Raw genomic sequence first — 22615 nt, 5'->3', positions numbered from 1 at the left:
AGGCATACCAGCAAAAGTATGCAGAGAGTGTTAAGTAAAATCAAAAAGACGAAACCACAGAAGGATGGAAAAGAGTTTAGAGAAAATTAAATGCAGTAAAAGATATTAAGTTCGGAAACGGTAAAAGAGAAATAAATATGCATAGAAAGTAAAGTCTCTGAAGGAGAAAAGAGAAATAGAAATGTTTTTAAAAGATACATATATGCTAAAGAAAATAAACTGGACACAATCATAGAAAGAAATGCTGAGTTTTAATATAAAATAGTCTCCAAAGAAAGGAGAAAAAACTAATTAAAAGTGATCTGTAAGTGTGTTATAATAAAGAGAAGTCTCCAAAGGAAAGAGAAAATTAAAGAGATTAAAAGGAAAATACTTTCTTTGTTAAAAAATGGAAAATACAGTGGCAGAGGGCATGTGGATTCTGTATAATTTTGTTTCAATTATCAGCAAATAATTATATTTTCTGTAATGATTGCAATTTTATAAACCCTTTTCTAGAGAGATAAGAATAAAGCAGACATAGAGAAGGAAAAGACTGAAAAATTAAACGGTAGATTGGAGACAACAGAAAAGAGATCAGAAAATCCTTTGATACATAATAGAGCATCAGAGGAATCCAATCTAAAGCCTACAGCGCCACCTTGTGATTATATTGCAGAATGGCAGCCTACCGAGATGCTAAGTAAAGAGACTTCAACTATGAGCTGACATAATCAGACTAGATATTGTAATAATATTGTCAAGGATCAATTACTAGATGAAGGTCTATATGCTGAGTTAAAAGTAAAGATTCTGTTTAATGGTGCTACCTTAAAGCAATATCATACAGTAAATTATGTGTTTCATGTTGTAGAGTTCAGAATTAAGATATATACTTATGTTAATACATCATACAATTGATACTTACTCAAGATTTCAATATGTGTCTGCCTTGCGTTCTGAAAAGGCTAATTACGAGAACATTATGATAACAATATTTGAAATGCCTTTACAGTTTGAAGTCGATGATGCTTTGGCATATGTATCCATTATAATCCAACAATATTTTAGACATTAAGGCATAAAGCATGATATTAACATACCGTACCACCCTACAGGACAAGCAGTTGCAGGGAGATCTAACATTATCCCAGCATCCCACTTTTAGTCCAATAAGAGACTCCTTCTCTAACATGAATAAACTATATACAGTAGGAACAATTATGAAAAATATCAGGTAAGAATTACAGTCACACTATCCAATCCGTTTGTATTTAGCAGCCTTTAAGAAAGTGTTCCACTACCTATCCTATCTTGATGAGGCCAAAGTTCTGTACCTAAATCATTTTTATCATTATAGACGTTTTTATATCTTTTAACTTTTATAATTATCAACCTAAAAATGTCTTTTTAGCCAGGCAGTGATGGTGCACGCCTTTGATCCCAGCACTTGGGAGGCAGAGGCAGGCGGATTCCTGAGTTCGAGGCCAGCCTGGTCTACAGAGTGAGTTCCAGGACAGCCAGGGCTACACAGAGAAATCCTGCTCGAAAAACCAAAAAAAAAAAAAAAAAAAATTTTTTTCTTTTTAGACCTTCGAACATTTCCTTAAATCATAAAGAACTCAAGCTTACATGTGAGACTATAACTATGTAGTCTTCAACCCCAACAGAGACCTGAGAAGGATGAATATTATCTGAGTAAACAGGAAGTGCAGAGAAAGCAGCTTCCAAAACTATAAAAACGACAGAGACATCTGGTGGCCTGGACAGTTACCCGGGGTTCCTCTGTAACACTGGGGCATTCATCTTCAGTATACAGGGTTAGACTACCTGACACTTATTTGTGAAGCAGGAGTTATGAAGGACTGGCCTAGCTTGTCTTGGCAAAGTTCACCAGTCCACTTCCTCCATGTTGTGTCTGTCCAGCCTGGACAGCATGCTGTCAGAAGTCGAGGAAAGGGCAGCGTTCTGCCCATGGGCTTTTTCTGTGACATCTGAAGCAGAATCTGGAGATTCTGCCAAACCCATCATCTTGTTTGAAGTAGCATGAGGGTGCTGCCAGGGGCTGATGGGTCTCAGCGTCACAAAAACACCTTAAGTAAAGCATCTTAAATGTCATATTCTGTAGATCTCTGAAGTGTTTGAAGAGCATCTATCTCTGTAAAATACACATCTGAATAGACAAACATTTGTTTCTACCTATTTACCATCTGTTTAACTTTGAAAATATCTACTTGGGGCTAAAGGGGATTATTTCTGTAATTTACTAAACAAGTACCTAACAAGACCACAAAGTTTGATTGACTAACTACTAATTTGCGCTTCTTAATTATTCTAAACAGTTTGTAATAGTAGCTTTCAAGGGCTAGAACTTTACATTTTAAATGAGTTGCATAGGTACAGTGCCTTAAACAAAAATATTTGACACTGGTATGAAAAATAAAGGTTTTGAACAAAAATAACTTTAAATTCCTATCAATATACAAAAATTCATACCAGTGTCAAATATTTCAGCCTTGTTGCTTCCTAGTCTTTAAGAAGATTTAAGTAGATTCAATAATCTACCCTTTTATCCTATCATTCATATCCCCCCTTTTTCTTTTTGTGTCTCCCCCTTTCCTCTTAACACTAGAAAAGAGAGAAAGAAGAATAGATGAATCAGGGCATCTTTCTCTTAAAATTTTTTTCCTGTTATTTGAGGGCAAAGGTACCTAGAAGAATTGGGATATTGGTCAAGTCCTGGAAGAGATAGCTGTATTGTTTGCTGTCCAGTTTCTGTGTGATGCGATAGTGCAGGGCTTTCCTGAAGTCCTGGCTAAAGCAGTCTGAGAGGCTGGAACTTCCTGCTTTGAAGTTGTCCTAGATGCAACTTCTTGAAGAAACAGGGATTGAAGCAATCTATGAGTCTGCATCACTTGGGGTCCTGTTCTTCCTTGCTGTCTGATCCTTTTGTTCTGAAAACATACAGACTTTTAAAGGTAACATAATATCGACATTAACAGATGTGTGGACTGTGCAGTGTGCACAAAACAGCTAAGGACAATTCTCTGCTCTGTGTTTGAGCAGGTAAAAGGCAGTTTGCTTTGTAAGTCTCAGTTGGACTATATAACCAAACTGTAAAATAAATCCCATCCGTGCCATAGATGGCATGTAATACTAAATCATGAGGACTCTAGGTAAAAAGACTTACCAGCTACATATAGGCATTCCTGTCTCAGCCAGTTCCTGTGTAGATGGATCAGCATTCACGTCACCTGTTTTGTTGTTTGTTGCAGTAAATATTATTTGGGGGTTTCTACCCCACCTTAGATCACTTAGTTCCCAAGTAAAAGACACAAAACCTTTATATTCATAATAAGCCTTAAAGCACCAGACCTGGGCAGATATCAACCTTCTATGCTACTTTGTTTACTTCCATTTTTAAAACCTAGACACATCTCTTGCCACATTCCACCTGGGCCTCTTGTCCTCCAATTGGCCGGCGTCATGGCCATGTGCTCACGATCCACCTCCCTCATGGCATCTTCTCAGTCCTGCTTCTCATCTCTCTCCTCTCTCCTTCCTCAGAAGCCAGGCCTGAGAACGTTGGCTCCACCCCCCTCTCCTGCCCGGTCCAGGCTGTAGGCATCTTTTATTCACTAATGAGGGATAACCTGGGGGGCAAGGTTTGCACAACACAAGGTCTCCTCATCTAGGAGCAACCAGATCTTGGGGTACAAATTTTAGCATTTCAGTATCTAGCAGCATCAGAACAACCCCCTCCAGTTGTTCTCGGGTTCTTTCTTTGTGTCTGTAGCCATGATTTTCAGGAGGTCTCCCCTGGTCAAATCTGATCTTTTGAAGAAAAAAAAATAGTTTTTTGTTTCCTATGAAAACAGAGGCAGAGTCTCTTCTCCAACACAGTACATATCCTGGCTTGATTCTGAGATTATTGCATCTTTAAACATACAGGCTGACTTAATTCAGCAGTTTTTTCCACAATCCAGTGTCTCTCAGAACCTGTTTTTTTTTTTTCTCGTTCACATTTTAAAAATGTAAAATTAATAAAGCACTATGTAATCTATCTCTGGAAGTCTTTGTATTCCCTTTCTGTTTATTAAGCATCTCTTTAAAAATATGACTAGACCTTTATATAATGGCTTGTCCTATAGGAATATGTGGTATGCCTGTAATATGCCTTAAGATGCAATATGCAGAAAGTTGTTTCATATTACTAGAAACATAGGCTAGAGGATTGTCAGTGTTAATGTGTACCAGTATCCCCATAATAGCCATAACTTCTAATAAATGTGCAATTACATAATCAGTCTTTTCAGAACTTAAAGCAGTTGCCCGTTGACATCTTGAATATATGTCAATGGTATTATATGCCATATAGTTGCATACTTTAATTTCTCAAACTTTGCAAAATGAAACACATTTATTTGCCAAATTGCATTTCTTTGGGTACCTTTTGGGTTACTCCCTGCAGGTAATGAAGTTTGGTTATACAAAGAACAGGTTGGACACTTCCCAATAATTTTCTTGGCCTGTTGCCGAGTGATAGAAAAATCTTTCTTTAAACCGTTGCTGTTAAATGGTGTTTCTTATGAAATTCTGAGTCCTCTAGCACACTTCCTATTGATAGCTGACCAATTTCATCATTACCTTGTGCTAAAGGGCCTGATAGACCTGTATGGGATCTGGTGTGTGCTTTATACAGCAGATGGTTTCTATTTTTGATTACTTGTTGTAGTTGAATAAATAGTGAAGTTAATTCTGAATCATCTAGAATAAGTTCAGTGGTTTCAATCTGTAAAACAATTCTTTCTGCATATTGAGAGTCAGTAACTATGTTAAGAGATTCAGGGAAATCACATAATACCATAAGAATGGCACCCAGCTCTGATTTTTTAAACTAAATTATAAGGGCTTTGAACCACCTTATTTATTTTTTCCTGACTTATAACTTGCCTTTCCTAATTTATTTGCATCAGAATAGAATGTGTGGCTCCAGAAGTTGGTGTCCTTTTTACTACATGGGGGAGAATACAATTAGTTCTTTTTATAAACTAAAATCTCTTGATGTTTGGATATTTGTTGTTTATCTCTCCCCCAAAAGTTGCTGCACGGTTTCTGCCAGTGTTCCTCTTGTGCCCATAGCGAGGCCGTTTCAGCATTAGTAGGGTACCACAGTGTCTGCTGGATCTATCCCTGCTAATTGGCAAAGTCTTATTTTTCCTTTCAGAATCAGTTCAGAAACCTTTTTTATATAGGTAGAGCTGTAGTGTTTTTACTCTGCTTATGTGCTAAAAATATCCATTCTAACACACTATCCCTCTCTGCACCGGAGATCCTATGGGAGGATGCGTAGAATGCAGGATCAATAAAATGCACTCAATCCTTGATCCAAGCATGCTGGTGTGCATCCTGGAATCTCCTTTCCTCAGAGGCAGTCCTCTCGCAGCCTCAGCTGGTGATTCTCTCAGACTGTTTAAGTCCTTACCACCTTATATGGTTTGGAACACATTGCTCAGCTCCTAAACTGTTGATCCAATTGTGGGCCTTAGCCAGTTAACATCTCCCAATAATTTTTGAAAATCATTAAAAGTTCTTAAGTGATAGCACCTCCTCTTTGTATTTTTTTTTTTCAGGAGCAATTTGTAATCAATCCCCAGCAAGGCAAAACTCTCTTTACTTCATCAAACAATTTTTTTCTAAGTTTTCTGCATCTGAATCAGTCATTAAGATATCATCCATATAATTATATAATTCATATAATTACTACAGTAATGTACTGCTTACACCCTTTCACCAGGATCATTTTTAAAAATTCTCCACTGGACACATCTTGGTAGGTCTTAGCAAGGTGGGCCGAGTGGACTCCTTAGCCTCTCTAGCTTCCTGCAGTCATGGAACTCAGAGCCCTGCCTGAGGTCCACTGAGCATGGGGGGAAATCTGACAGGAATGGCTGGTGTGGAGCAGCTAGGGCTCTGCCCCAGCATGAGTGCCAAGGGTTGGCTGTCCCAGCATTTAGGTTTTTTGTTTTCCCTTACAGGGGGAATGACCTAGTATCGATTGATCAATGACTCCTTCCTTCGGAAAGATTAAAATAGGCCCAGCTTCTAGTACAGAACCAATTACAACTTGGACATAGAACTTTTAATAAGTCCTTGGAACTCCCCAATTTTCATCATTCATAAAAGGGCAAAAAATAAATTTTGACTGCTACATGAGCTCCAGTATATTAAAGCTGCTATGAAAACAATGGTGGCCCTCCAGCCAGGGATTTCTGTTCCCACTATGATTTTTTTATTATTAGTGGGGTGGGGGTGGGGGGTCGACAGGGTTTCTCTGTATAGCCTTGGCTTTCCTGGAACTGGCTTTGTAGACCAGGCTGGCCTCAAACTTGTAGAAATCTGCCTGCCTCTGCTTCTCAAGTGCTGGGATTAAAATTATGGGCCACCACTGCCCAACAATTATGTTATTATACTTGACTTAAAAGACTGATTTTTTTCTACTCCTTTGTATTCTGATGTTGGCCAGCTGAAGATGAACTTGATAGACAGGCTGAAGAAACTAGAGATGGCCAGAGTAGTCAAGACCTCTGACCAACAGGAGAACAGAAAAAGCCAAGATGGGTCTTCAAAAACCAGACTCTGCTGTTTATTTAAATTCGATGGGCATTTATAGGGTAGACTGAAGAGGAATCAGAGTCTTCAGTCATAATGGGTAGCTTTGGACCCCCAGTTGATACATTTTCACCCAAAATGGGTATCCTGAAAACTGGGGCTCAACATTAACTGATCTCGTGTATAAATTAGCACTTGTAGGACAGAGACACACTGAGAATGGAAGCAAGCCTAACTTGATAGAAAGGGAGTGTTGTGATGTGTAGAACAGCTGTCTTAGTCAGGGTTTACTGCTGTGAACAGACACCATGATCAAGACAACTTTTATAAAGACAACATTTAATTGGGGCTGGCTTACATGTTCAGAGGTTCAGTCCATTAGTATCAAGGCAGGAGCATGGCAGCATCCAATCAGGCATGGTGCAGGCAGAGCTGAGAATTCTACATCTTCATCTGAAGGCTGCCAGCAGAACACTGACTTCCAGGCAGCTAGGATGAGGGTCTTATAGCCCATGTCCACAGTGACACACCTACTCCAACAAGGCCACACTTACTCCAAAGGGCCACACCTTCTAATAGTGCCACTCCCTGGGCCGAGCATATACAAACCATCACAGTGTCCATTCTCAACCATTTGGGGGGGGGGATCAGGTGTCACATGACCCCTTCATAGGTGTCGTCTAAGACCATTGACAAACACAGATATTTACATTACCATTCATAACAGTAGCAAAATCACTATGAAGTGATTATGAAGTAGCAATAAAAATAATGTTATGGCTGGAGGTCACCACTGTATTAAAAGGTCACAGCAGTAGGGAGGTTGAGCACTACTGGGGTAGATCATGCCGTGGAAAGATGGAGACATTTGGAATGAGGTCCTACAGGATGGAGCCCAGTAAACCGAAGTTGAAGCCAATGGGACGTGAGTAGCTTGGAGACAGAAACAGAAGAATGCTTTAGTGTGCTTCTTCAGCTAAGCTTTCTTGCTTGAAAATAAAAAGTGAATAGAAAAATAAATCCAATCCTATTGAGACATGGCAGTAATACTAAACTCTGGCACCTCTGTCTCTAGAGCACAGGTGGGAAGAGCCTGCCTAGGAGGGAAGGCAGGAGCAGCCTGGCTGTTGCTGGTTGGTAGCAGCTCCAGAGGGTTGGTGCAGTGTCTGTTACTGCAATGGTAGGAGACACTTTCCCTGCTGGTGCCTGGTAAAGTTACACATCCGTCCAATAGTTCACAGCATTTGCACACTGAGGGATTCTATTGTGTCCTTCACACCACTAGTGGAGATGTCTTATTTTAGGCCTTTCAGGCACCAAGAGCCCAAACACCACTCAGATTCCTTGAATTTATTTCTAAAACTTCAGTTTTCTAATTTGTATTTTTGCACAACATAACAAAAAATGTGAAATAGCAACCCAAGAATGCATGGGAGGGGTGTAAAGAGAGGAACAGGAGTAAACTGGACTTGAGAAGGGTTTTGAGAGGATTTCGTCTGGATGGTAGAGTAGCCAAGGATTGCAAACATAAATGTAGGTTTCTCAAATTTCCTTGGAGGCTAGAAAGAGTCAAACCAGAAGTGAAATCAGTAGGAGTTAGATTATTTTGAAGTTTTCACCCAAAACCATTTTTGGTAGAACCTGAGAATCTGTTACATTAGATTGTCTACAAAATGTATTAGGAACCAGATGGTGGTGATGTAAGCCTTTAATCCCAACACTGGGAAGGCAGAGGCAGGTGAATCTCTTGAGTTCCAGGCCAGTCTAATCTACAGAGAAAGTTCTAAGACAGCCAGGGCTACATAGAGAAGCTGTGTCTTGAAAAAAACAAACAAAACAAAAAATGAAGAACTATAACATTCCAACAAGTCATTTCCCACGGGACTTTTATGCGTTGACACTGTTGGGGTCTGGGACTCATCATACAAACCACTCAGATCCCGATCTCCGTCAGACCCCAAGACTGATGGGTCAGGGATGCAGACCAGACTTGGGAGCTGGGTGCAACACTAAAGTCCACTAACATCTGTATCAAGTTATTCCACCAATCAGGATAAGGGATTTCCTGAGGACTGTGTCTTTGTTGTACATTTATCCTGTTCTCATTGGTTGGAGTATTCAAGTGTGGCAGGGGACATGTCTCTTTCTGCCCAAGAAGGATGTCAGTTTCCAGGGAGGTCTTGTGAAGCGGGAGAATTAGAAAAGCCACGGCAGGTCTGACTCTTCTAGCTATCTGGGCTGCCCACCATGTTCCCGCACTAGAGGCAGCCAGAGGCCAAGAGCACCCCACAAGACATTACCAGCTGGTTCCACAGCTCAGCTCCATGGAGATCGTGAGCCAAAGCATGGATCTTGGGCCAACCCCATCACCCTCATGATTCTCTGCCAAGCCCCCAGACAATGACCACCATTTTTAAAAAGATTATCCCATATTTATATATTTGGAAATGCTCAATTAACAAGATGCACATACAATGAGTATTGTTACCCAATATTTAACCTTTCGATATAAATTGTTACCCAGGACTATTTTCAACCCATCTGTCTTCCTCCATGGTTGCTAGCTCTCCTTCTTCTCTTCTTTTCCTCCTTCCCACTCTTAGCTCCACCCATGTCTTCTACTGCCCAATCACCGAGCTTTACTGCAAATACAATGTAGCAGAAAAATATCCTGCTACAGTCTTAGGAACTTAAACTTTACTCAACCCCTACTCAAAATGAAAGTCTTATGCCAAATGACTTTTTTGTTTTGCTTTGTTTTGTTTTTCGAGATGACTTCTTATATCAGTACAGGTGTCTCTCTTATGTCGGGGTCCAGCCCAGGAGCAGCTTATAAAAGCAACAGCCATAAAAGCTTATACATAGGTGCAGGAAGTGCTGCCTGGAGGTTGGTTCGGGTCCAAGCTTTTTGTGGCTAACTACACACAGGAGTTCTAACTGACCTCTGTTGTGATTGGTTTCCAAAAACACCAAAGCACAGAATATAATAGAATAAGCAATCAGCTTGGGCATGAGAAAGTTTCCTAGTAACAGCAGTAGCAACACCTGAGAAAAATTTCTTTATAACATTAATAATAGCCCAAAATGGCTGGCTAGACAGGCAGCAGTTACCTAGGCCTTACCATTGTTCATGTTTTTGTTTACTTTACAGAATCAGCTAGACATGTACTTTCATACTTGCCTGGGAAGACCCAACTGTTTTCTCTAGAATTTGCTGTGATTACTTCTCAGGTACTTCTGAGTATCTGGTTATTTAGTAGGAGACGCTTCTCGAGCTCAGAATTAAAATTGCCGTGAATTTTAAAGATCCCAAACCTTTTTTTGTTTGGTTTTGGTTTGGGGTTTGGTTTTTTGTTGTTGTTATTCTGTTTAGGTCCTTTATTTCTTTTTGTACATTAGGTCATGAATTCCTATGGAATGTGTTCCAGAAGTTGAGGCTCTGTCTTAGGTTTTTACTGCTGTGGACAGACACCATGACCAAGGAAATTCTTATATGGACAACATTTAATTGGGGCTGGCTTACAGGTCCAGAGGTTCAGTCCAGTATCATCAAAGTGGGAGCATCCAGCGTCCAGGCAGGCATGGTGCAGGAGGAGCTGAGAATTCATCTTCATCCAAAGGCTGCTAGCAGAATACTGGCTTCCAGAGAGCTAGCATGAGGATCTTAAAGCCCACACACAGTGACACACCTACTCCAACAAGGCCACACCTTCTAATAGTGCCACTCCCTGGGCTGAGCATGTACAAACCACCACAGTTGCTCTCACAGCTTGACATCTGGAACCAGGGTTGTCTGTGTCTGAGGGCTTCTCTGCTATCAGGTGTACAGAGACTTGTGCATGGAGTGCATGACAGGTGTGCACAGTGCCTGTCCCTAACCAGTCAGCTGAGAGCACAGCCCCAGGGCTCAGACTGCTGCACTTGGGGTTAGGGAACACACAGGTGCCTTTATGCTGCCTCTGGACATCCATGCACCCTGCATGCTCAGATGCTGTGGCCTCTACCCTCCTGTGCCCTGTCTGTCACCATGTGGGGCTGTGGGAATCAAGGGGCAGTATAAATCAGAGTCTGAGCTTTGTCATGGTCTCCCAGCAGATTGCAGACATGAGGGGGAAAGGAAGAGACCAAGGGAAGGGACTGTGGCAACTCAGAAGACATTTTCTATCGAAGCTGGGTGGAAGGAGCCTTTTCTCTGCTGGGCTCCTTTACAGCTTGGAGCTGCTGTCCAAGGCCCTAGCCAGCACCCCCTTACACACTCGAGTCTAAAGAGCAGATTGGTATCACAGTTGTCATGTGTGTGGGAAGAGTTTTGCTTGGCATTCCACATTGGTGGAACACGTCTACACCCACATGGTTGAAAAGCCATTCAGTTGTCCTGGCTGCAGCAAACCCTTCAGCCTGACTTCTGCCCTGGGAACACACAGAGTCATTCATATACCAAGGGAAATGGCTCCATCACCACCTCCATTGTGATTCAAGCTGCACTGTGCCCTCACAAGTAACCGGTGTACCCACACTAGGGAGAACCCCTATCGCTATGCCACTTTCTCTGGAGATCAGACAGCAAATCAGAGAAGAAGAAAAAAATCAGAACAGGGAGAAAGCAGTCTGGAAAGCTGTCTCAAGCAGAACATAGGCCACCAGCTGGGACCCACAATTTGACTTCCAGTCGTTTGTTCTTACTGCTCCCAGACACCCCTTCTCTCAGAACCCCTCTCCAAGCCGAGGCTGGTCTTTGGCTTTACAAGGGCCTTGTAAATCTGTTCCTTTGTGGTTAGAGTTCAGTCTAGTGTGTTAGGGTACAAGAATTGCTAAAGAAAGATCCTAGATTCAACTTGTATGCAAAAGCAAAGAGCATTAATTCTGCAGAAATTACCAGCATTCAGGGGTCAACCATTCATCAAAATGGTGATGACCAGAGGGGCTTGCAGGCCCCATTTTATGCACATGTAGGGGAAATTTCCAGAAAGATTAGGTCATCGCCAATATGGTTGCTTGTGGGCAAAGCAGCATGAGTACAATTTTGATTGGCTGCTATGTTAGTTTCATTATGTTTGGTGAGACCTTGAAGAATTTTGGAAATCAGCTCAGTTCTGGCTTTGTCATCTCCTCCAGCTAGGTGTCCAGGGGCTGACTCAGCTCTAGACTTGTCCTCCCTAAGTCAGAGCCATCATTGGCTAAAGGCCCATTGTCAGTGGCTCCTTTTGAGGAGCCCAGCATGCTTCCCGGGGAATTGAAATTTTTTTATTCCCAAGGTTCTTGCACCTCTCATTATGCAGATCATGGCACATTTTGGCCTCAATATGGATCATCTCAGGAGAATTCTGCCCTCAGCACTTCTTTAAATTTTGTGTGTATGGGTTTATGTGTGCATCTGTGGTCCGAGTGAATGTGGTTGTAGACCAGAAGAAGGCATCAGAGCCTTCTGTTGGACAAAAGCAACAGTTGCAACAGAGCAACTGTTACCTACACACACACACACACACACACACACACACACACACACACACACACACACACAGGGGTGTGTTTGGAATCAAACCCAGGCCCTCTGTGAGAACAGCCTGTGCTTTTAATCTCCAGTTCATCAGCATTTTTTTTTTCATTTACTCAGCTCTTTTTCTGACTTGTCCTTAGGAGGACTAAACCAAGACCACCTTCCCCCACTACCCTTTGAGGTTTTTGGTTTGGTTTGGTTTGGTTTGGTTTGGTTTGGTTTGGTTTGGTTTGGTTTGGTTTGGTTTGGTTTGGTTTGGTTTGGTTTGGTTTGGTTTGGTTTGGTTTGGTTTGGTTTGGTTTGGTTTGGTTTGGTTTGGTTTGGTTTGGTTTGGTTTGGTTTGGTTTGGTTTGGTTTGGTTTGGTTTGGTTTGGTTTGGTTTGGTTTGGTTTGGTTTGGTTTGGTTTGGTTTGGTTTGGTTTGGTTTGGTTTGGTTTGGTTTGGTTTGGTTTGGTTTGGTTTGGTTTGGTTTGGTTTGGTTTGGTTTGGTTTGGTTTGGTTTGGTTTGGTTTGGTTTGGTTTGGTTTGGTTTGGTTTTGGGGGGACACAAACTTTCAACTTTGCAAGGCCTGCCCAGGGCCCAGATACTTGACCCAAATCCTACTTCCTGCTGTCACCCGACCCTCCATTATTTAGTCAGTCCTTCCTTGGGTTCTGAGACCCCTCAGTCTATCTGCACTTTATTCTCATCTCGTATCTTGGTAGTAATACCTCCACCAGCGGTAGGGTGAAGTGGAAACTTCTAATTTCTTTGGAGTTATGTCAAATGATGTTTTCCTGGGGCACACAGGTGAAAGGATGTCTTGCTAAAGCAGACACAGTTGAAAGGATGTTTTGCTACAGCAGACACCTGAAAGGACCTGGGATGAAGAAGTATAACCTTGACCCCACAGACAGTGAGAGATGAGCACAGGTTTGCTTTGCTCTGCCTCACTATTCTTCATTAACAACACTCATGTGTTGATTCACCTTACATGGCATTGCTGAGCTCCAGTTGTGGTGATGCCATTGAGAGAAACTTGCCAAAGAACTGCTCGTGAGGTCCCTGTGACTTCTTGCCACTTTAGTGGCCTTGGGCCAGTTGGTGAGCCTTGCAGTTTCTTCAGGATTGAACTACAGCTGCTGGTTCGTGTGTGCTGTCTGCCTGCCTAGAGGACTGGTCTGCAGCTGCTGGATGGTATTTGGTGTTTGCTACAGGGCTGAACTGCTGTCACAGAAGATTGAGCTCACCCCCAAAGAACTATTGCTAAACAGATCCACTTCCCCCATATCCTAATAACATTTCTCTTCTACTACTTCTAGTCAGTGGTGGGCTAGAGGAGAGGTTGAATTTTTATTAAAAGCAGGTTGCAATGAATTTATGTCTATTGTAGGGCTCTCTTTTTTTTTGTCTGTTACTACATGTCTAAGGCTCAGTTACAGAGGCAACTTAAGTCAGGAAGAGGGTTTCCTCAAAGCTTCACTGGCCTAGAGAGCAGCAGATACAGTATCCCAATAGATACTACTCAAAGTTCATGTTATATCTGTATGTCTTTCCGGGAAGAGGATGCACAAAGATCTTTATGGCCTGAATAAGCTGAACCCTACTTGAAGCTATTCCTTGGAGTCAGTGGGAAAATTGTCTCAAAACCCCATAGATCTAAAGTCACCAGTAGCCCAGGTCCGTACAGGAAATAATCACTTGTTTTTAGATCTCACACACACACACACACACACACACGTATTATATATATAGAGAGAGAGCCAAGTTGAAAATAGTCAAGTTGGCATCTACAATGCATCACCCAAGCAGATCTGCATTTTCTCTTCCTCACACAAGTTTAACAATCTACCACTGGCTATGTTCCCAGTCCTTCTAAATTACCAACAATATCCAGGATAATGTCAATTTAATCACACTGTTTTCTCGGGGAGCACTGGCAAAGCAAAGCTGTATATGTTTAGCACAGACAGAATCTAGTACCACGATCCCCAGGGCTGAGGGTTAACCCCAGGACTTTGTGTCAAGCTCTCTGATTTCTGAGTCACATTCTCAACCCTTCATATTTTTTTTTTTTATCTGTTTGTTTGAATCAGTAAGTGCAGAACCCACAGATAAGAAACTGTGGGTATTTTTCAAAGTAAGGCTTTCTTGCCACATCACCTTTTTGAAATGCAGTTTGTCTCCTTTGCCATGGAGACTCCATGAAGCCGAGCATCTCTTTCCTGGCTACTGGAGGTGAGAAACCTATGGAACGGACAATGAGCCAAAGTTGCTGCTGCTGCTCCAGATGTTCATGTAGTCTGAACCCATGGCATGAAAGCAGTTTTCCCATAAAGCAGGGCGTCTTGACCCATGAGTGTGTCTACTATTGAAGGACATTCCTTTCTAGATCAAGAACAGGAGAGTGAATGCAGATCCGCTTGGGAGATGCTTGGGAGAAGCTGAGTTCAGACAATTTGGCTCATTAGCTGTCAAGAATGCTACCAAACCTGTTTTAGCAGAAGATAGAAAAATGACTAGATTAGATGATACTGACGACATGGCTGCTCCATGTTAGGGTTAAGGGAAAGTTCTTACCTTGTGGATGCCAACTTGACTGTTCTCAACTTGGTTATGAAGAAGAAGAAGAGAAACAGAAGAATCGAGAAGGATGAGGAAGAAGAAGAAGAGTAAGCCATCTCTCTGGCTAGGGATGTAGTTCAGCTGATGGAGTTTTGTCTAGTTCTCATAAGGCCAAGCATGATGTCACATACATATAATCCCAGTCCTCTGGAGATTAGGGCAAGAGGATCAGCAGTTCATGGAGAATTCAAGGCCAGTCTGAGTTAAAGACCATAAGAATAACAAACAACAAATAAAAGAGACCAATCCTGGACAGACAGATCAAATCCTGGACAGACAGATCAAATCCTGGACAGACAGATCACTACTATATCCGGATATTTGAGACCCAAAAGACAGCAGAATCTTCAGAATCTTCAGATTTGCTGCCTGTGTAAAACCCTTAATTACAGTATGCAGGAAGCTGAGTTCAGACAATTTGGCTCATTAGCTGTCAAGAATGCTACCAAACTTGTTTTAGCAGAAGATAGAAAAATGACTAGATTAGATGATACTGACGACATGGCTGCTCCATGTTAGGGTTAAGGGAAAGTTCTTACCTTGTTTTAAATGTCGGTAGGAGAGAGGGAACAGCCAGAGTCATCTGGAAGAGTCCGGAGAAGAGAGAGAAGTAGACTGGACATGGCCAGCAGACTGGACAGGGACAGGGCTATCTGTTAGCATTCCTTCTATGTTCCACCCAACAGTTACCTAGCAACAGCCAGGTAGGTCTGGCTTGCTATAAAAGGGCCCATTTGGCCTACCTTCTTGCTCTCTCTGGCTCTCTGCCCTCTTTCTCTCTCTGACCACTTTCTCCCTCCCTCCTCTCTGTCCCCTCTCTTTCTCTGCCTCTACTCCTTTCTCAACTCCCCTTTCCATGCCCCCAAATAAACTATTCTATACTAGACCTGGGAGTACCTGGGGGGGGGGGGGGTGCGGGGTGCGGGTTTGGGGTGGTGGTGGATGCCTCAACATAGGTCCCCTCTCTATAAAACGTATCTTTGACTTTATAAAACACATCACCATCTGTAAAAGAGGGGAGAGTAGCAGGGGATTGAGACTAGAGAAAACAATCAGGAAGAGAGAAGTTGAGCTGGGCGGTGGTGGCGCACGCCTTTAATCCCAGCATTTGGGAGGCAGAGGCAGGCAGATTTCTGAGTTTGAGGCCAGCCTGGTCTACAGAGTGAGTTTCAGGACAGCCAGGGCTATAAAGTGAAACACTGTCTCAAAAACATCTGAGAATGGCAAGGTCATAAGGAGAATGAATAGCTGGGGGTGGGGGCTGTGAGCTGGAGGGAGTTTAGGATGGGGGAGGAGGTGAGGCGGGCTAGATGCTAGCTTGGTGTGTAACAGGTACTTGTGATACCAGTGCTTTGCTAATGATAAGTGCCTTTCTGCTAGGGGAAGGGAAGTAACTCTTTTGGTAGAGGAGAACCAGCTTCACAAAGTCCCGAGGAATGCTGGTTTTTCTCTAACTGCTAGCAATCTCCTATAGTTCACGGTGAGCTCATTTCTGTGCTGCCTTTTGTGGTCTGGGGAATTGGAGTTTCCTTCAGACTTGACACCTTCCTTCCTATGCAAGCCAGACAGGACTGGAAAGTTAGTCTGTAGACGACTTAAAGAGAGAAGGGTTCCCTTCTGGAACTCTTCAGTGTCACTCTCCGAACTCTCCCGCATGCTTGTGAGAAAATCCAGAAACGAGGGATTAAATTAAACACAAGATCTGGAAAGGGGAGAATTAAAGGCCGTCCTGTGTTAGCATCTCTGGAATGGCCCCTCAGCACCTGTAAAACCTGGGAGCGGACGGAAGCTAGGAAGGAGAAAAGCAGAAGAGAGCGGAGGAGGAAGGGTGTCTACCCTAAGAGCCCTAGGGTTCCATTCTTCATAATACAGGACAAACAGCTCAGGGGAAGTTTTGAAAGCACAGGCCGAGCTCTCTAGGAGACGCCTGGCACCTCCCTCTCTCACTCCCGCAGGCATTTCGTGGAAACAGTTGGAATGGCCTGAGCGCCCTCTGCTCGACAAGACCAGGACCCACGGTGACCCGGGGACAACGATGGAGGCGGTGGTGAGAAAGCCAGCCCGAGGGACCAATCGTGGGCGGAGTAGGCGGTGCCTCGCGGCACGGAGGCGGAGCTGTTTCTCTGGCAACGAGCCGGCCGCGCGGAGGGGGAGAGGGGGCATGGGAGGGGTAGTGGGCGCGGGTGTCACTGTTGTAGTTCGGCGGGCTGGCAGGCTCTGGCCAGAACCTGGATGTGTGGTCGAACGGGCGTCCGTCCGCGTTCCCGGTGCCAGTCCGCGTGAACCCTGAGGCTGAGGAGAGGAGAGGAGCTGGCCGCCTCCCCCGCTGGCGCCGGGAAGCGTCACTCCTTCTCGCTGACCTTGGTCTCGCTTGTCGCTTCGCCCTTGGCCACACTCAGTGACCAGCACATGGTCAGAGAAATCTGCAGACAGGTCCCTGGCTAGGCCGAAACTCGCGATACAGACACACAAATTGCTGTCGTCATTCCCGCCGGCTCGGGGGCGTCGGGTCGCCCCCACCCCCAGGCCCGGGAGATCTAGTCCAGGGTTAATGCCAACGAGTTTCCACCTCCAGCCGCTCCTAGAGAGGCCGCGGCGCGAGCCAGCGGGGGAAACTGGCCAGGGACGGACACTTCCTGTGCAGGGGGGAGGGGGCGGGGAGCAGTAGCCCAGCCGGGGCTGGGGGCCGAGACGAGGGGTCTCGGGCTGGGAAATGTGACTGAGGACGGCCGGAGGAGTCGACTAGCCCCTCACCTCCGAGGCCACGACGCGCGGGGACCGCTGAGGGCCACAAGATATTCAGAGACCTGGGGAGGGGGCGGGGCAGCGGACAGGGGCGGGGTCGGAGAGGCCCAGGGTCAAGACGTCCGGCCTTCGCGGCCGAAGCCAGGCCGCCCGGTCTCCTCGGCGGCTCTGAACGGGCTGGTGGCGAGGGCTCGGCGCTCCGGGCACACGAACTGGGTCGCAGGATCGTCCGCCATCGCCACCTCCGCCGCCGCCGCAGTGGGAGCTGGCAGGGATGGAGCGGGAGGCGTCGTCGCGGGGCCTCGAGCCCGGGGATGTGCACGGTCCCGACGCAGTGGGCAGCCCTGAAGGGTCTCTCAAAGGTGAGGGAAGGACCGCGCCTCCTAGGAGTATACCAGAAAACTAGGCTGTGGCCTGTGGGAGGAAAATAAGGTCGGAATCTTAAACACTTGGAAGTGGGGTGGAGGGTGGAGACTGAGTGCCCCCTGGTCTTTGGAGGAGGTGGTACATTTCATCACCTCGCTTGTAGGGCCAGTGACCCTGCTTGGGGAGTGGGGAGAGAAGTTTGGGACAGTTAATGGACCAAATGACCTTCCAGATCCCCATTCAATCTGGATTTTTTTTTGTAATTCTCTGATCCCGCAGGCAACACACGTGAGAATGAAGAAAGGGAAATTTCTCAGCAAGAAGGCAATGGGGACTATGAAGTTGAAGAAATACCTTTTGGGCTTGAACCCCAAAGCCCAGAGTTTGAGCCACAAAGCCCAGAATTTGAATCCCAGAGCCCCAGGTTTGAATCTGAAAGCCCAGGGTTTGAATCCCGAAGCCCTGGGTTTGTGCCCCCAAGCCCTGAGTTTGCACCCAGAAGTCCTGAATCAGATCCTCAGAGCCCGGAGTTTGAATCCCAGAGTCCTAAGTATGAGCCCCAAAGCCCTGGCTATGATCCCAAGAGCCCTGGCTATGAACCTGGGAGCCCTAGGTATGAACCCAAAAGCCCAGGGTATGGTTCGAAGAGCCCCGAATTTGAATCTCAAAGCCCAGGGTATGAATCCCAGAGTCCTGGGTATGAACCACAGAACTCTGGAGATGAAGTTCGGAATTCTGAGTTCAAAACCCATAGTCCTGAATTTGAAACTCCAAGTTCCAAATTCCAGGAAAGTGCAGAAATGCTTCTGAACCCCGAGGAAAAGAATCCATTGAGCATCCCTCTAGGAGTTCACCCCCTGGATTCCTTTACTCAAGGGTTTGGGGAGCAACCCACAGGAGCACTGCCCCTAGGGGCTCCATTTGACATGCCTTCGGGGGCTCTGCTGGCCACACCCCAGTTTGAGATGCTCCAGAATCCCCTGAATCTGACAGGAACCCTTCGTGGTCCAGGCCGGAGGGGTGGCCGGGCCAGGGGTGGGCAAGGCCCTCGACCTAACATCTGTGGCATCTGCGGGAAGAGCTTTGGTCGAGGCTCGACCCTGATCCAGCACCAGCGCATCCATACCGGTGAGAAGCCTTACAAATGTGAGGTGTGCAGCAAGGCCTTTTCCCAGAGCTCTGACCTCATCAAACACCAGCGCACTCATACAGGCGAGCGGCCCTACAAGTGTCCCAGGTGTGGCAAGGCCTTCGCTGATAGCTCTTACCTACTTCGCCACCAGCGCACCCACTCTGGCCAGAAGCCCTACAAGTGTCCACACTGTGGGAAGGCCTTTGGCGACAGCTCCTACCTCCTGCGGCACCAGCGCACCCACAGCCACGAGCGGCCCTACAGCTGCCCCGAGTGTGGCAAGTGCTATAGCCAGAACTCATCCCTGCGCAGCCACCAAAGGGTGCACACTGGGCAACGACCTTTCAGCTGTGGCATTTGTGGCAAAAGCTTCTCCCAGCGGTCAGCACTTATCCCCCACGCCCGCAGCCACGCCCGTGAAAAGCCCTTCAAGTGCCCGGAGTGCGGCAAGCGCTTTGGCCAGAGCTCCGTTCTGGCCATCCATGCCCGCACCCATCTGCCAGGCCGCACATACAGCTGCCCCGACTGTGGCAAGACCTTCAACCGCTCCTCTACACTCATTCAGCACCAGCGCTCCCACACAGGCGAGAGGCCATACCGCTGCGCTGTGTGTGGCAAGGGCTTCTGTCGCTCCTCCACGCTGCTGCAGCACCATCGCGTGCATAGTGGGGAGCGACCTTATAAGTGTGATGACTGTGGAAAGGCCTTCTCGCAGAGCTCCGACCTCATCCGCCACCAGCGGACCCACGCAGCCGGCCGCCGCTAACCAGTCACGGGTCGGGGGGAGATGATGTGCAGAAGAGATGGGGTCAGGGAACTTAAACTGCTTAAGAGGATAGAGGAAAAGCTGGAGGAGAAAAAAGGATAAAATATTCTAGAAGATGGGTCAGGGTGCAGGAAGTCACATGCCCTCAAGAAGTATGAGAACTGGGCTATGAAGGGGTTGGAGGGAGTTCAGACAGGCAACAGGAAGCACCAGGAGAGAGCCATGCTGTTTGCAGCAGTGAGCTCTTCATCTGCGACGCCCTGTTCTGGCAGAGCACTAGATGGGGAGGGGGGAGGGCAAGGGAGTGGCAATTAGAGTAGGGTAGCTTAGATTGGTAGCTGCTGAGACCCTTGTGAAACCAGGAAGAGGGCAAAGGTAGGTAGTTGGGAGGTGAGGCCCAAGAGTAGGGTCTGGACCGCAGAGCAAACCCCATCCTGCCTTGTCTTCCTCAGGCTTTGGAGCCGTTTGAGTTCAATAAAACTTTTATGTGGTAAGAGATTTGTCCTTAAGCTGTATATGTGGACAGTTTCCTGAGCAATGGGAGACACCAGTCAGAACTGCAGCTGTCGGGGGTCTTGCCAGGGTCTTGTCCCAGAAGTGCTTTTATAATCGGTGGTTCAGTGATCTTAGCATTTTAAGTTCAGAGAATAGTTTATTTACCCACGGGCATCGAAGTTCATGTGCATGCCGCATAAATTTAAAGGGACTGATTGTGGGAGGTGTGAAACAGTCCTCAGCTCTTTCTAAACTCCGTCTGTGCTTATGTCAGAAAAACACACCTGGGTGCTCCTACCTTATGGCTGTTCCCCATCCTTGACTTACCCCACCCTGTCCCTGAGGTGCCACTTGCAGGCACCTCCAGTAGATCTTTTCTCTAGGTTCTTGAGACTGGAGCCGGCAGCTACACTTACGCCACCCAAAGAGGAGGCCAGGTACTTGTTTGACCAAGACTAAGGAATCACTTCTCCAGCCCCTTTACCAACCCTTGGGCCCAGCTGGGCTTGCTTGGTCTGCTTTCTCTGGTACCCTGTTTCAGTTAAAGGGACCTCCTTGCTACTACCCTGTTTTCCCACCCAAGTCCCAGACTCAGGCTGATGCAGACCTACTATCAGTGAGAATAGAGGGTTCTAGAGTAAGGAGTTTTGTGACCTTAGCAGAGAAGAGCAGGCACACCATGGGGAGTCTTTTGGGAGCACATTTTGAGACAATGCCTAGTAGGAGGGCCTGATGAAGCATCTGAAAGTTTGCTCCTGTTTCACAGAAGTGGAGACAGGCCACCACAGAGGGCAGTGGCTGTTAGTCACTGTGTGTCTAAGACCAGATTTGACATTCACAGTCCATTTACCTAGCTCCACCCCTGCCCAGAGCTTGGCCACGTGGACACATTTGTGTGTGTCTTTGGTCTTTGGATCCTGGTGACATTCCCATCCTTGGGGCCTTCAAACTTATAAAAGTAAATGGCTTCTCAGGCCGTTTCCATCCAGCTGGTCCTGCTGCAACTCTGACTCAATTCCACCTGCCTGGTTTTCAAAATTAAAAGTACCTTTGAAAGTAGAACATTATTGTTCAAGTGAAATCTTACAGTAATTGAAAGACCTTTCTGAACTTGATGCAAGCAAGCAAGCTGCTGCTGCCGCCTCCTCCCTTTCCCTCCCTCCTCTTGCTCCTTCCCTTTCTCCTCCTTGAAATGGTATGTCACTATATAACTCACCCTGGCCTCGAACTCAAGACCTTACTGCTGAAGTCTACTGAGTGTTAAGAATACAGGCGTGCAGCACCACACCCGGTTTATATAAGGCTGGGTATTGACCCCAGGGCAAAGGGGTCCCATTAACTAGAGTAGAAACCCTGCTTACACGCTTAGACCAGCCATTACCAATACTTTCAGCACTATACCAATAGAGCTATGTCTAAAGACTTCATACCGGGCATTTTATTTTATTTTATTTTATTTTATTTTATTTTGAATTAGGGTCTTTTTATGTAGCCCCAGCTGACCTGGCACACACTGTGTAAACCAGGCTGGCCTCAAACTCACAGAGATCCACCTACCTCTAAAGCATGAAAGGCATGCATCATTATTCCTGGCCTCACACCTGGCTTTTAAACAGTTCTATCGTGGTTTTATACTTGGATTTATTTATTTTATATTTGGATTTATTACAGGACTGGAGCTAGAGCACAGGATGTGGTATTTGTTAGGCAACTGTTCTAGCACTGAACTAAACCTTCAGTTTCAAATATTTTTGTTGTTTTTCCTTTTTGGGTTGATTGGTTTTGCTTTTTGAGGCATGGTTTCTCTATGTAGCCCTGGCTGTTCTGGAGCTCTGTAGACCACGCTGGCCTTGAACTCAGAAATCTGCCTGCTTCTGCCTCCTAAGTGCTAGGATTAAAGGTATGTACCACCACTGCCTGGCTTAAATATGTATTTTTAATTTTTTTATATAGTCTCACTATTTAGTCCTATTTAACCTGGAATTCCCAATGTAGACCAGGCAGGCCCCAAATTTGCAGAGATTTGACTGCCTCTGTGTTCTGATGGAAAATGCATGGGGGGGGGGGGGAGAGGGGGAGGGGTAGTAGTGGTACATGCCTTTAGCAGACAAATCTTTGAGTTTGAGGCTAGCCTGATCTACAGAGTGAGTTCCAGGACATCCAGGGCTACACAGAGAAACCCTGTCTCAAAAAAATTTTATTTGCTGAGTTTTTTTTTTTTTTTTTAAGATTTATTTGTTTTAAGTATATGAGAACACTGTAGCTGTCTTCAGATACACCAGAAAAGGGCGTCGGATCCCATTATAGATGGTTATGCGCCACCATGTGGTTGCTGAGAATTGAACTCAGGACATTTGGAAGAGAAGCCAGTGCTTTTAACTGCTGAGCCATCTATCTCTCCAAACCTATTTGCTGGGT

At 45.5% G+C, this 22615-nt stretch overlaps 1 protein-coding gene and 1 long non-coding RNA gene across 3 annotated transcripts; one reads left to right on the top strand and one right to left on the bottom strand.

Moving 5' to 3' along the window:
* Positions 1–232: 232 nt before the first annotated feature.
* On the bottom strand, positions 233–16649 carry LOC143444070 (uncharacterized). 2 transcript variants are annotated; one of them, XR_013113609.1, is made up of 3 exons: positions 15233–16649; positions 14649–14891; positions 233–14560 (listed from the first exon to the last, which is right to left on the bottom strand). It is a non-coding gene; the product is annotated as an uncharacterized LOC143444070 (long non-coding RNA). The 2 variants fall into 2 exon arrangements; XR_013113607.1 differs by having other exon boundaries at positions 14649–16649.
* A 687-nt stretch (positions 16650–17336) lies between these two features.
* Znf768 (zinc finger protein 768) lies at positions 17337–20196 on the top strand. Its single transcript, XM_034486957.2, has 2 exons — positions 17337–17800; positions 18084–20196. Exons 1-2 carry the CDS (start codon positions 17713–17715, stop codon positions 19700–19702), a joined length of 1707 nt encoding a protein of 568 aa, XP_034342848.1. The 5' UTR covers positions 17337–17712; the 3' UTR covers positions 19703–20196.
* The last annotated feature ends 2419 nt before the right edge of the window (positions 20197–22615 follow it).

The sequence above is a fragment of the Arvicanthis niloticus genome, chromosome 1 (genome assembly GCF_011762505.2).
Source record: "Arvicanthis niloticus isolate mArvNil1 chromosome 1, mArvNil1.pat.X, whole genome shotgun sequence".
NCBI lineage: Eukaryota > Metazoa > Chordata > Mammalia > Rodentia > Muridae > Arvicanthis > Arvicanthis niloticus.
Note: the sequence above shows the minus strand (reverse complement) of the source record. Positions and strands in the feature narration are given on the sequence as shown.